Consider the following 13,728-nt stretch of genomic DNA (forward strand, 5'->3'; position numbering starts at 1 on the left):
AATTGGCTAGGCATCTTCCACTCCTGAGTGTCTCTGTGCCATCTTTGACCATCAACTTGGCATTAGGTACCATTAAATGTCACTTCTCTAGTATTACCAACTGACACTTATGGCCAAATGAATGACCTGGGCCAATAACTGGTACCAAATACCCCCAAGTACCTGTGTAGCATAACTTATAGCAACTTTTGCCTTTGACATCTCGTGATTTTCTCGTGTCGCGGGCTCGTAAATTTACTCTAATCCTAGTTACACCTCACATGTGCAACATTTACTTAATCATGTGATTAAAAATTAATCCATATGTTAAGTGAGGTTTCAGAAATACATGTTTTCATGACAAGTACTCTCTAGAAAAGTTTAAAAATTTTAATGGAACTTGATAAAAATTGTGTTTCGAGTTGTTTCAAAGAGCTAATCAGTTTATAATGCATTTTTAAGCTTAATAGGTCACTTTCAATTGGCAGACTAGCCATCTCGTGTAGCTGGGAAGTGCAAGAACCGTCAAGATAGTGGCTGCTGTGTGGTAGGAGCAAAATCGTTATGGAAATCAACTCCAGGTTTTTGAGTAAACCCTTTGGCCACCAGTTGGGCCTTGTGTTTGTCCAAAGTGCCATTGCTATGGTACTTCGTCTTGAAGACCCACTTCACTCCAATCACTTTTTGTTTGGTTGGTCGAGGTGCCAACTTGGAGGTTTTGACGAGCCTATCAGGGAGGAGGCCAATACACCTTGGAGGTAATATCCTCGATACCTACACCTTGGAGGTTTTGACGAGCCTATCAGGGAGGAGGCCAATACTCCCCTTTCTTCTTTGTCTCAAACATTGTTCATGGATCAACCTTTGTTAGAGATCACCTTCTAGATAGGCAGGCAGGTTGGACAGGTATTAAGCTATAAAAGATGCGTTGCACATAAATTAGTGCTTCATTACAGCCCCAAACTTCACTGATTACCAAAGTTTGTGTACCCTATAAGACAAAATCCTAATTTTGGAAGGATCCATATCTATAAATAGGAGGTTGTCCAACCACTTTGTTCATCTTGTTTTTGCAGGTTCACTCATCCATCTGCAGCTGCCCTTTCTTCTACAATTGTTGGCTATCAGAGTGCAGTGGATGTAGAAGCTTTTGACTAGATTGAAAGAAAGAAGTGAACACACATACACACACACACACAGAGGAATGAAGCTTGTAGTGAATGTATGTTGAATATAGAAGGCAATATGCACAAAGGGCTGTGAGGAATATCCATTTGGAAAATTTTGTCATGAGGACATGAAATTTTATTGCTTTGCTTAGCGTTTGATCAAAAGTCAATCAAATGTGCAAATGTGGCTTGCATGTATGAGATGCAAGTGAATTATTTCAGCGTAGAATCCATGACACAGAGAGAGAGAGAGAGAGAGAGAGAGAGAGAGAGAGAGAGAGAGAGAGGAATGTTGAAGCTTGTAGTGAACGTATGTTGAATATAGAAGGTAGTATGTACAAAGGGTTGTGAGGAATATGCATTTGGAAATCTTTGTCATGAGGACATGAAATTTTATTGCTTTGCTTAGCGTTTGGTTAAAAGTTAATCAAATGTGCAAATGTGACTTGCATGTGTGAGGTGCAAGTCAATTATTTCACAGTGTAGAACCCATGACTTGAGATATCAGTTGTAACCAAAGGCAAAAGTTGTAATAAGTTATGTAGCATGCATGACATGTACTAGGTGCTACCCGGTGTCAGATTTAGGCCTAGACCAATTTATTGCCATTAATGTCAGTGATGACATTAGAAACTAGGCATTAATTAATTAATACTGGTTTAAGGGTCAGTAATCACTTAGGGATACTTGGGATATAAATTAGCTTAGACAATTTAATTTTTGATTTGATGAAATTAATTTTTTGAGCACTAGAATAATTATTAAATTAATTTTTAGAATTAATAATAAAAAATAATTAAATAGGTTGGATAATGTTGGAAAATGGGATTGGAAGGTTGCCACTTGGCAAAACTTGCCCATGGAAGTCAGAAAGACGTTTTTGAGAGAGAGAGAGAGAGAGAGAGAGAGAGAGAGAGAGAGAGAGAGAGAGAGAGCTTTCCTCTTTGACTCTGCTGCAGATGTTCAAGGACACATAGCCAAACTCAAGGGTCTTCTACATTGGCAGTTAGATCTTGTGTAGCATGATGATCTTTTCCTAGGGATGATTTAGCTCCTTGGTATATGGCAATCTTTGCTGCCTCTTTGCCGTGACTTTTGTACTCTTTTAGTTATTTGATTTTTTTTTAAAAGTGAGTTTATGCATGATGGCCTAGAGCCATCATGCATCTTGTAGTTTTTTTCATAACTAATACAATTACCTATTATGAGAGAGAGAGAGAGAGAGAGAGAGAGAGAGAGAGAGAGATTACGAAAAAAAAAAAGAGAGAGAGAGAGAGGGTGGTCACTGTTGCTACAACAGTTTCCAAGCCATTTTTAGACAATAGGAGACTCTCCAAGAGCTGGAGACATGCCTAGAAGAGTCTACAACAGTTTGAGGGCTGTTTCAACCAGCCATTGTCATATTCGGGGTGTTTCATCAATGGAGACAGCTTTCATGGCTGTCTAGATGGGGCAGTAGCTGAATTTTTTCATTTTCTTGCAAATGGAAGTGTGAATTTAAAGAGAAATAAAGAAAATTTAGATTTTTCAAGTCATGAAAACAAAAAAAATAAGATTAATGCGTGTGATCCTATAATGGAGCTAAAGCATGAGATTTAGCCTCAGTTCAGTCCATTTCTTTGTTAGAGTTTGTTTTTACTACTTTCAATAAAGAAAAATACATAAAAAAACCATGGCATTCTCTCTCATCCTCCAGCCTATTCTCATCCTCCTCAGCAACTTCCAGCAAAATTTGTCATTGGAGGTGGAGATTTTGACTAATCTTTGCCGTAAACCCTAATCTATAGGAGAAATCAGGGTTTGATAGCCACATCGGGATGTGTTCTCAAAATTGAAGGCTTTGAATTCTAATAGCTGAAATTGAAGAATTTTAGGGAGATTCAAGAGGCTAGCCAGTCAATTTCAATTTGGGTCTAAGTTTCTCTCACAAGGAGCAGGGTGATAACCAATTCCTTGAGCAAACCAAGGGGAAAGTTGGTTTGAAGGCTTATTGGTCATTAATGACAACAAGTAGCACTTGGATTAGCAGAGGAGATGGGTGAATGTTGATTACTCTATCCAGTTGGAATAGAAGATAAAGAAATATCAATCTAAGTATTCAAATGTCAAATGAATAATCCAATAAACTTTCAATGTTGGAGGCATTTGTTGTCTGTGAATTCACATGAGTTGGAAGCTTGGCAATTCAAATCCATGGGAGTAGAAATTAGGCACTTTGTCATCCCAATAAAGTCAAGAGCTCAAGAGCTCTTGCACATATTGCTGTTGAGAAAGAAAGATCCCCCTCACAGTCTGCCATATGTCATGATCTAAGAAAAAAAAAAGAAGCCCCATATTTGTCATCTCAAACTTCGCATGAAGTGCTTTCTTAGTCTGCTTGACCATTTGGGCATGGTCATCTGTCAAGTAGACATTGTCCACATAAAGAACAAACACTGTGTGCTTCTACTTGACATGTGGATATACAAATTTGGGTTGGAGGTTGATCTCTGATACCCCAATCTCTCTTGAAGGAATGAACCTATATTCTCATTTCACACATGGGAGTGTGTTTGAGACCATAGAGGGCTTTCTTTAACTTGTAGACCTTACCATCTAAGGAAGAAAAGCCAGGAGGTTGCTCAACATAGATCTCCTCCTTAAAGTCACCATTCATAAAGGTTGACTTGACATCCAACTAGTAAACCGACCATCATTTTTGGTTATCTAATGCACATACTTTTTGAATGGTGGCCATGTGATTTGTGGGGGCAAAAGTATTGTGGAAGTCAATCCATGGCCACTATGCAAAGCCTTTGGTAACCAATTGTGCCTTGTGCTTGTTGAGTGTGCCATCACTATGATACTTGGTACCCAATAGCCTTCAGATGAGTGGGTTGTGGCACAAGGTACCCAATGCCATTCCACTTTATGGACTCCAACTCCTGCTCCATGGTCTTCCTCCAATGATCAAACTGTAATGTATCCTTTATCGATATTGGCTTGCTATCTTGCATGACATAGCCCATTGTTAGTACAAACAAGCTCGGTGGAGTGTGCTTGGTTTCACTTTGCCATGGGTCATGGCCCATTGCGGTTGTCCTCGGGAAATCTATCAATCCTTTTCCATCATGGAGTGTCTCATGAGCCCAATGAGGATGAGGTCGATACTCTCCTTGTCGCTTTGCCTCTACCAAAGTCTTTGGAACATCAAGGGGTGGGGAATCTTGTGGAGAAGCAATCTCCTCATTTGTAGGTGGAGCCTCAAGAGGCATAGGCTCCATATGCATTGGCTTCGGTACCCAACTATCACTTGGACCTCAAAGAATAGTGTGCTTCTTACCCCTTGCTGTAGCTGGAAACTCAATGAACCGCACATCTCAACTCATATAGACATCTTGTGAGATGGGATCATAACATTTGTATCCTTGTGGCTGAAAGCTATAGCCAACAAACACTCGTTTCTTGGATGGGGCTTGAACTTATCTCTTTGCTTCTTTGGGATGTGAACATAAGCATCACATGCAAACACCTTGAAATAAGAAACATTCGGTTTTAGTCCAAAATATGCCTCAAAAGGATTCATACTAGCAGTTGTTGATGTGGGTGATTGATTTAGGATATGAACTATGGTGGCCATTGCTTCAGCTTGTTTGCCAATGCTCCATCATAGTTTGAGCCATTGCGATCACACTATTGTGGAGCATCATAGTTTAAGCCATCTTGATCACACTCTTGTTCTTTTGATCCAATATGCCATTTCCTTGAGGAGTGTTTGGGGCATAACAGCAAGGTAGTGTGAAAGCATTTTAGGAGAATAGAGCCCATACCCCCATTACCTCTTTAGAGACATGGCACATGTATGCTACCTCACTCTATTAGGTGCCTAAACAACCTTCTCTCCCTTGACCATGAGAGAGCAGACCCACATCCACCTTCTTTCGCATATGAAGGAGCTTTGGTGTTTGCTCAAGTTTAAGGGTTACCCCATTCACAAGGTAGTGCCGTTGGATCAGTCTTAGTTTGGTGTTAATTGTTCGCCTTCACATTTGCTAGGAGGCTATGTGATTGGGGACAACCCTGTTCAAGTTGGAGAGATTCTAAGGCACTTGGGCTTTGCCCACATGAAGATGTCAGGAAGGTGATGTGTGCACAGGTGATGCAATGGGTGAATGATGTGGTTGGGGTGCAACGAGATAGCGATGACATGATTATGTGTGCAGCAAATTGTGTGGGAAATAACACATGTGCATTGTGCAATCGTAGTAAGGACAGTCGACCGAGGTTTTTAAATCGATCACGAACTTTTATTGCCGACATGGCAGCATTTATGGTTGGGAAACATTAATTGGCTGTTTTCATGACACAAATAACTTTTAGAAAGTTGTCGGCCAAATTAAAAATGGCATGTTATATAATGAAGGTAGGCTGCATTCTTTCATCTATGTGGTGAATATCGTGATCAGCAATTCATTCCACAGCTGTCATATCTTCTTCATCAGAGATTATGCCTACGCAGCGGAGTGGCCAAAAGTCTTACTAATGAGTTCGAGTATATGGAGATCAAGGTGGACTAAAGTGTTTGTGCTTGATTTTAGTTGAAGATAGTTTGAGGTTGATTTGAGGTAGATCATGGCTGGCATAGGAGACCTGCCTTGGATGGGGCAATGAGGTGGCTTAGAGGATTCAAAATGAAGAGTGCTGGCTTAAGTTTGGGCTGCTAGAGCCTATACTTTGTACAAATCTATCTTTGATGTAATACAAGATTTGAGGATCTCTTTTGCATTGGAGTCTCTTATCTTTTTCTGGAGTTGTGCACTTAAGACCTAGTGCTTTACAAATTACAAATAATCGTTCACTTACTCGAGTAGCTTTTACGATCACATGCATACATAATATAAGTACAAACTGAAAAAGATGTTGGTGTCAAAGACATTAGAATACAAACCAATCCTTGGATGCAGTTGAGGGAAAGATTCTCTCCCACCATTATGTTAATGTCAGAGGCAAAAGAGAAGCTGGGGTCCCTCTCCCTATCATTGTTGCCAAAGGAGGAGGTGGACCATGAGTATGAGTTTAGGTGCCAAGGACCCAATGAAGAATCTAAAAAGCATCACAATTAGAAATCTATGATGAGAAATGACCTTTGAAGTAGCATCAATGGGTGCTCGAAACTTGGCCTTAGGAGAGGAAGCAAACAATCTTTGACTCCATGTTGGTTGATGAAGTGGGGCTCAAGAGACAACATGGAGCCATTGAGAGGGCCAAAAGTCTCTCCATCTCAGTTAGAATTGATAGATCCTTGCAACATTAGTCCTTAATTGAAATAAAAGGTTAACACATAAGTATCAAGAGAATACTCCATAACCAGCATGCCTACAGAATGTTTAGCTAAAGATTCTACTCAGCCTATCTAGAACAGTAGCCTAGCCTAAAGGATGTAGCATACCTAGCCCAAGGTTCCTATTGGATGACTATTATAACTAGCCTAACAAGTTAACAACTGCAATGGATGGTTAGCATAAGAATCAGGTCACCATCAGACTCTGCCTCTTGCAGGTAGCTGCGAGACATGTCTCCATTGTGTGTTCCTTGAGGGACCAAGGATGTATGATGAGCTGGAGGGCCAAAATCCATTGAAGGCTCAACAGACTACTCGATCACTCCTTCAAAAGTCCCAAAGGGTGTTGGCTGAGGGGATTGCCCATGAGTAGCATAAAAAGAAAGAGGAGTAGCTGCTAAGTAGATGTACTAAGGTTGACTCTACATTGACAATTGTGTGAACAGAGTGGCCAAGTGAGAGAAGGAATGGGCCGCAAAGGCATGGGAGGGAAATCCATGTGTTTGAGCTCACTGGGATGGTGGAATATGCATGAGCAGGGTTCTGTACATGATGGTATCGAGAGTGAGATTGATTTCCACTTGTGGATAAATGTAAGGTGCAGAGCACACGAGTGGTATTCTTGAAAACACAGCACCGTAAGGCAGATGGCACTCAAGTCTCACCTTAATAGAAATATATAAGGTTCCCTAAGACCTCGGTTAGGACTTACACCTACTTGAGGTAACAGATGACATCTATATTATGTTTGAGAAGGTGCAAAATAAACTATATGAGAGAACAGATTTCCATGTAAAGTTGAAGTAGGAGATTCAATTGAATGGATCTCCATGTAAACTTGGAGTAGGAGATGCAATTTATCCTAAATGAATGTTATGTGAGGCTGGGCTATGAGATTGGGATGCACCAACAACAAACTCATTTGATGTGGAATGTTAATTCTGAGGTATACCTATACAGGACCTTTTGCTTCTAGATCCTCTTCTATTGATATTTACATATTGGTACAGGTCTAGGTCTTTATGGTGATTTACAGCTAGTACTTGCATATCATGAGGAGGAACAGAAAGAACTTCGCTTATACATGCGAGGTGTGCACGACCTTGCAACCGGGCCTGGCTGAGATGGAAGATTTTGTACTGCTAGTCCCTCTCTCAATGTTATATTCTCCCCTAGCCAAGAGGTGGCCATCCTTGACAGTTGGCTTCTCTGCATGAGATGCACCTTCAGAGACCTTCCTAAGACTTTGGGGTGATGATGTTCAAGTCATAAGAAGGTTAGTAAATGCCCCAAGATGAAGGAATATGGAGATGATCCATGGCTGTTGGAAGCACCACTCCCTCTGAGCCTCTAAAGATGGAGAAGCTGGATGAGAGGATCTGAGCTCAAGGTGGTCCTTTAGGGAGGAAGGCTGAGATATCAAGAGTTAGCCTATGTGCACTCTTGTAAACTCTAGCACTCAGAATAGCTCAACACAAAGACAATAAAGGCCATTCTTAAGTTTCTCATAATTTTGACCAAATGGGATATGATTTTTGATTTATTCTAATCTTCACTCACATTGTTTCGCCGACCCTCCAGTTCCTTTACATTCAGTTAAATTTAGGCATTGCCCAAGTTCAGGGAATGGTTCAAAGTTACAGATTCCTCCAGTTTTCTCACACCCAGTCAAACTTAGGCATTGCCCCAATGGGGGGGTGACTTGGATTGACAGATTGAGCCCCAACTTTCCCCAGATTGACACCCAATCTCTGCATTCTAATTGGATGTGATGTTCGGTGATTCATCCTTAGCTTCACTTATATTAGTTTGTCCCTCAGATTATTTCAATGCTGTTTTGTACATTTTTCAAGTTGATTGTTGATTAGGGGATACACATTATCAGTTATATAAATACTAACTCTTTGATCACACCAAGAAGCATCTTGTATGTGCTCAAGTTCTACATTTTTGAATCAAACAAATCTACTTGTTTGGGGATTAAGAAAGTTATTACCCATCCAATGCAAATACAGATTTAAGCATTTTGAGTTTGTGCCTTTTAGATTGTTTTGAAACCCTGAGGGCTCTGATAAATATCCAAGTAAATTTATTGTGATTTTACTCATTTTCATGAGAGTATTGGAGCTCCATGCCAGATGTCAATTTTAGGGGCACAATATCAGTCTGGATGTAATTTTCTAGATATTTATGATGTTTATGTACAGCAACAGATTTTGGCCTATTCCTTTGTTCACATGCTCACTGGTTGCCTGATGCTTCATACTGATTTGTTTGTGTTTATATGTTCTTGAATGGTGGAAAATGTGTTTTGAAATGTCCTGGCCTGTGTGAACGTAATTCATTACCTTCACCTCCAGTCACGAGAAACAATTTACTGAAATGTTGTGTGATTTAAAAAATCGATTCATTGTTGTGTATTTCCTATAACCTAGGTGGATAGTCTTCTGCATGATATTACCACAGGGATGTGAGGATAATATGAGTGGGAAAGGAATCTTCTTGATTCTGGTTCTATGATAGTTTTTGTGATCATGATAACTCTAGCATAGAAGAGATTTAACATACATTTTATAAACTATGGAACAGGCCAGATTGGCAAGTGGAGAGCTTCAGCGGGCAAAGGAGGAGCACAATAAGTTTTATCAGATGTATGGCACTGTCGACTGGAGGTGACTTCCTTTCTGAATTATCCAGCTTCTTCCTTAAACAAATAAATAATCCAACTTAATTCATTCAGAGAAGTAATGCTGGTTAGTGGTGCATGTTGAAAAAATTGTAGAAAAACATCTCTAGAAAAAAGGAGCACCATTCTGTGGAAAAAGTAGTTGTTGAAGTATGTTATGTCTAGCACTCAAGCTCTTATAGCTGGTTGTATAGGATAGGTGGTTCCCTATTTGGATGTTTTTAAACCCTGAGATTGTATCATGTATGTCTATTTGTTGCCAAACTCTGAAAGCTAGAGTTTGGTAGCAGCAAGGGAGGCACTCTCCTGGTCTGTATGATGACTATATGACATAATGGATAATTGTGTTCATTTTCATGCCTACCTCTATCTCTATTCTTATGACTACTGGCGGCATGAATCCTTGGGTCCACTAGTCAAGATATTAGATTTAAGAGAGAGAATATAGGATGTAGGTCACTGATGAGATAAGAGAGAGGGCTGCAGTCAAAAATGCAACATATGTGTGAAATTGGGCAGCAACCATTGCCAGGCAGCAGAAAGGTGATAGCAAGTAAATGCAATAGCAGATAAACCCTTTTGGTTGCAGTCCAAGGAAGACCATGAATTTAGGTAGACTGATGTTTGTTGGTATGATGTGTGAGGCCAGGCAGCAGAAAGATGGTAGCAAACAGCAAATGCAATAGCAGATAAACCCTTTTGGTTGCAGTCCAAGGAAGACTATGAATTTAGGTAGACTGATGTTTGTTGGTATAATGTGTGAGGAAATGGGTCCTTAGAATCAGAACTCACAGCACTGTGATTGAGAACTCCAGGACTAACTGAGTGCACAAATTGATGTACTGACTCAACACGGCTACTAGAGGAATGCTTAGAGAATGGAATTAAATGATAATGAATTAAATACATGAATGAACTCCACATGAATGAACTCAACGAGCAGACCTAGTGTATGAGGTGTGATACAATGGGTGCTCAGTGAGTGAAAGGCTGTCCAACCGCCATTGTCTCTCAATGGAATGGACATAGTGATATTGAAGGAGGGTATCATACTCTGATGGATCCTGAACGCAGCAAATCACCAAACTTGATACCAACTGAAGGAAGAAATGATCTGGACTGCAGTATGCAGCCAAACACAGCCACCCTTGGAGCACAAGATATCTCTAAGACTCAGGAAAGAAGTGCAGATTGAAACCACAGAAGCTCTCTGGCCAATGAAGGATGCTGAGGCTGAAATGCATCAGTGAAGAATGATGCACAGAACCATGGCCGCATAATGCTGCAAAACACAGCTATTTGGGAGTCTCCAAGGATGTGGATGTAAAATGCCAAGGTTGGACTCCAAAGCCCATGAGTGGAGGATGATGATCAGCAGCATGTGATGTTGATCAGCAGAAGCAACACTTGTCCCTGTTTCTGGCATGCAGGATTGGTGACAATGATGGCTGGTAGCAGGGCACAATATGGGCTGAATGGAGGGGCAGCTGATGCAGATGGCAATGATGGCAAAGGCCATTGCAAGCTAATGGTGAAAGTGATGGCATTAGGAATAGATTTGGGATAACAGTGGATGAAAACCTAGACTCTAGTGATGGCGATGATAACTAAAGGAGCAGAAAGAGAAGTTAGCAAAGGCTCTGTTGAGGAAGGTGCTGGCAACAAGGATGAAAAGTGACATGCCCATGATCCCCTTTTATATAACTTTTTGAGCTAGTATTCCTAGATGATCTTCTAGAATCTCGTCTTTAGGATTTGCGTTTGAGTTGGCATAGTGCATTTTGGGGATGTATGAGAGTTGAGGGAAAAACTCGAAATGGGAAATCAAGAGACTAGCAAGTCCAAACTCTTCTCCTCTCTTTCTTTCTGTATTCTTTTGTCATCCAAAAGCCAGCGAAAGGGTGTCAAATGAACTGCTTTAGGTCCTGCGAAGATCATAGTGGTGTTGGCCATCTTCTTTTGGGTTTCTTACCTGAAGGATCCACTTGAATCAGGCAAAGCATTGGGCTTAAGGATATCACCAAGTCGTATTAAGACATCAATCCACGATCTTGAGATTTCTTGCAATGACCTGTTTTATAACTAAGTGGTTCTGATGCATGGTTCGTTAAAATTATGAAATAAAATGCTTCAATGGATTCTTTTCTGTAGTATATTTACTATTTATTTTGTGTGTGTGAAGGAAAAAGTAAAAAAGTCTAAAGGTCATTTTATGCTTCAAAAAACATGAGAAAATACAAAAAATTATTCGAAGTAAGGAAAAATTAGGATGGGATACATCATAAGAATCCATTTTGATGTATTTTTCTTTGCTTTCGAGACATAAGAATGTTGAATGTTACATGTGAATGGGTATGCTAGTATGAGGGAAGATTCGGTGCCATCCCATTGTTGTGATCTAAAGTGTGGATGGTTACTGAGATATACCTATGAAATATGAATGAAGAGAGAAACGAGAGGAGGAAAGCGGGCCATAATTGTAGAAATCTAATCCTACATTTCAAAGAGTGCTCTTGAGGAAATAAATCAGCTTCAAAGTGCTTAGTTAGCCTAAATTAAGTATGAAAGCTGAACCTAGAGAAATAACTACAAGTAATATTTGTGATTACGATCCTAAAGCCAATAATTAAAAGTTAAACTTGCTGATCTTCATCAGTTTAAGCATTCTTAGGTTTGCCTTTGTGCTAAATGTGGCTATTGGTAGCATGAGGGTGGATGCCTTTAGTGCCAATGGCTTTTTGATCCAATGACGCACAATGTGCATCCATTGAAAATTTAAAGTTTGTATATACATCTTCACCTTTGTTTGGATAAAGTTTGTTTGTACACACTTTCGTTTGCTATGCATGCTATATGTGGTATATTTAGATAGAGCAACAATGCATAGCACGTGTTTTCTTATGATTGAGTGGGTGAGGGTATCCTAGTTGTTGGGTTAGTATTGCTACATTTTCTTTGGTACTTGAGGTCAGAATGTATAGAGTGTATGTCCGGGTATTCTAATCCCCAAAGCTCTAAGATAACACTCATGTTAGAGGCTGTGATAGTCAAGCTGTGAGGAGGATTCTATTGTTGTAATGTGGTAACTTGGTCATCCATTTGTATGGTAAATCCAATAGTTTGGATTTGAGACGGGCAGTTATTAGTTGGGCTATGAGAGGTAATACCATTTCATCTTTCTTGTCTCTCTTGATTTAGTTGCTCATGGCCACAGGGCAGTTGTCAGAGTGTGTAGGGTTGAAGGTCTACCTTAGGGGTAAGACATAAAAGAGTATAGGAAGATTGAGAGTTGGAACAAGATACAAGAAAGAGAATTTAGAATTTGGAAGATTTAATGGAGACAGATAAAGGTGAAAGTGAGTGACTTCATTTCATACAGCTCAGCAAAGCAATCAATTTGCAATACATCTGATAGATCTTATAGATATGCCCAAGACAAAGGTACATGCATACACTTGGGACGATAACCCAATACAAACTGAGACTATGGGTCAGTTTACACACTAATACATGAATAATCTCTGCTGAATATAATCCAAAAGTTGTACGTAACACCTCAAAATCTCATGTATACATCAATCTGTTGATGATAGGTTATACCACCATAGACAAGACACATGAATCAGAATGCATAAATCCCTATAAATATCCTCTAGGCTTTCAGAAGCACTTCAGCCTTGTAATTATAGTTTAATTACAGCAGTAAAACATGGTATAGATGCTACCCCAAATCCAAGAGAAATTCTATCTTTGTTGTCTATACTATGTTTGTTAAAGGTAGAGATCAAGAATCAAGTGGTAGAACTCAAGAGAATCCCTGTTCGAGCATCAAATCTCCATTTTCAGCTTGGTTCCCTGTTCTTGACTATTATTCAGAGCCTAAAACAGTCCAGGTGAAGAGCATAAACCCATCAAAACTCCTCTTTGATGATCAAGGAAGGCTTCTGTGACATTCGGGACCAAGAATTAAGTGAGAGATCACCTCAAGACCTTGTAAGAGATGAAGATCTTCAAGGACAACTTGCTGCCTTCTCTTCCCCTGTTTTCCCCTATTCAAAAATAGTTTTAATACTCTCCTCTCTCTTCTTCAATGCATGCGCCTCCAGCCCACTTACTTCCTTTGGCTCTTCCCCCCACCTTTCCCTTGTGTCCTCTTCCAGTTAGCATACCATTGCCTTCACCTTTGTGGTAAATTTGGACAACAGCTGCCCAATTAGTCTTGTTGGTGTCCCTAAATTTGTGCTACATGGTTTTCTTGATCTCACACTTTATTCTTAACCACATAGCTCACAAAACAAGTCACTTAAGTGACTACTAATCACTACCCAAAGCCACATAGTCATTAACTCCCAAGACTCCCCTTGACTAACTCCTATTATCAAGACAATGAGCAAGTTAGAGAAGTCCATTGACTAAGAAGTTTGTCAGTTACCATTCTATAGACAAAGCATATCCGCACACTCTATGCCAAAAATCCCATGACACCGTGGGGGTTAGTTTAGGGCATAAAAGATTGGAGTGTGCTCACGAGTGTGAGAAAGCTATCATTGGGTCTATTTTAGGTTCGACATGTT

General features: G+C 40.0%; 1 protein-coding gene across 4 annotated transcripts in view; it reads left to right on the forward strand.

Moving 5' to 3' along the window:
• LOC148029636 (uncharacterized) overlaps positions 1 to 13,728 on the forward strand; it is an 81,860-nt gene that overhangs the window by 18,538 nt on the left and 49,594 nt on the right. For all 4 annotated transcript variants that reach the window (XM_087685876.1, XM_087685874.1, XM_087685875.1 and 1 more), the window contains exon 4: positions 9,058 to 9,140. In XM_087685876.1, coding sequence (XP_087542002.1) covers positions 9,058 to 9,140 — 83 coding nt within the window. The remainder of the gene's footprint in view (positions 1 to 9,057; positions 9,141 to 13,728) is intronic.

Source organism: Lygodium microphyllum, chromosome 10 (genome assembly GCF_053477565.2).
Source record: "Lygodium microphyllum isolate KBCC chromosome 10, Lygodium_microphyllum_v1.1.10, whole genome shotgun sequence".
NCBI lineage: Eukaryota > Viridiplantae > Streptophyta > Polypodiopsida > Schizaeales > Lygodiaceae > Lygodium > Lygodium microphyllum.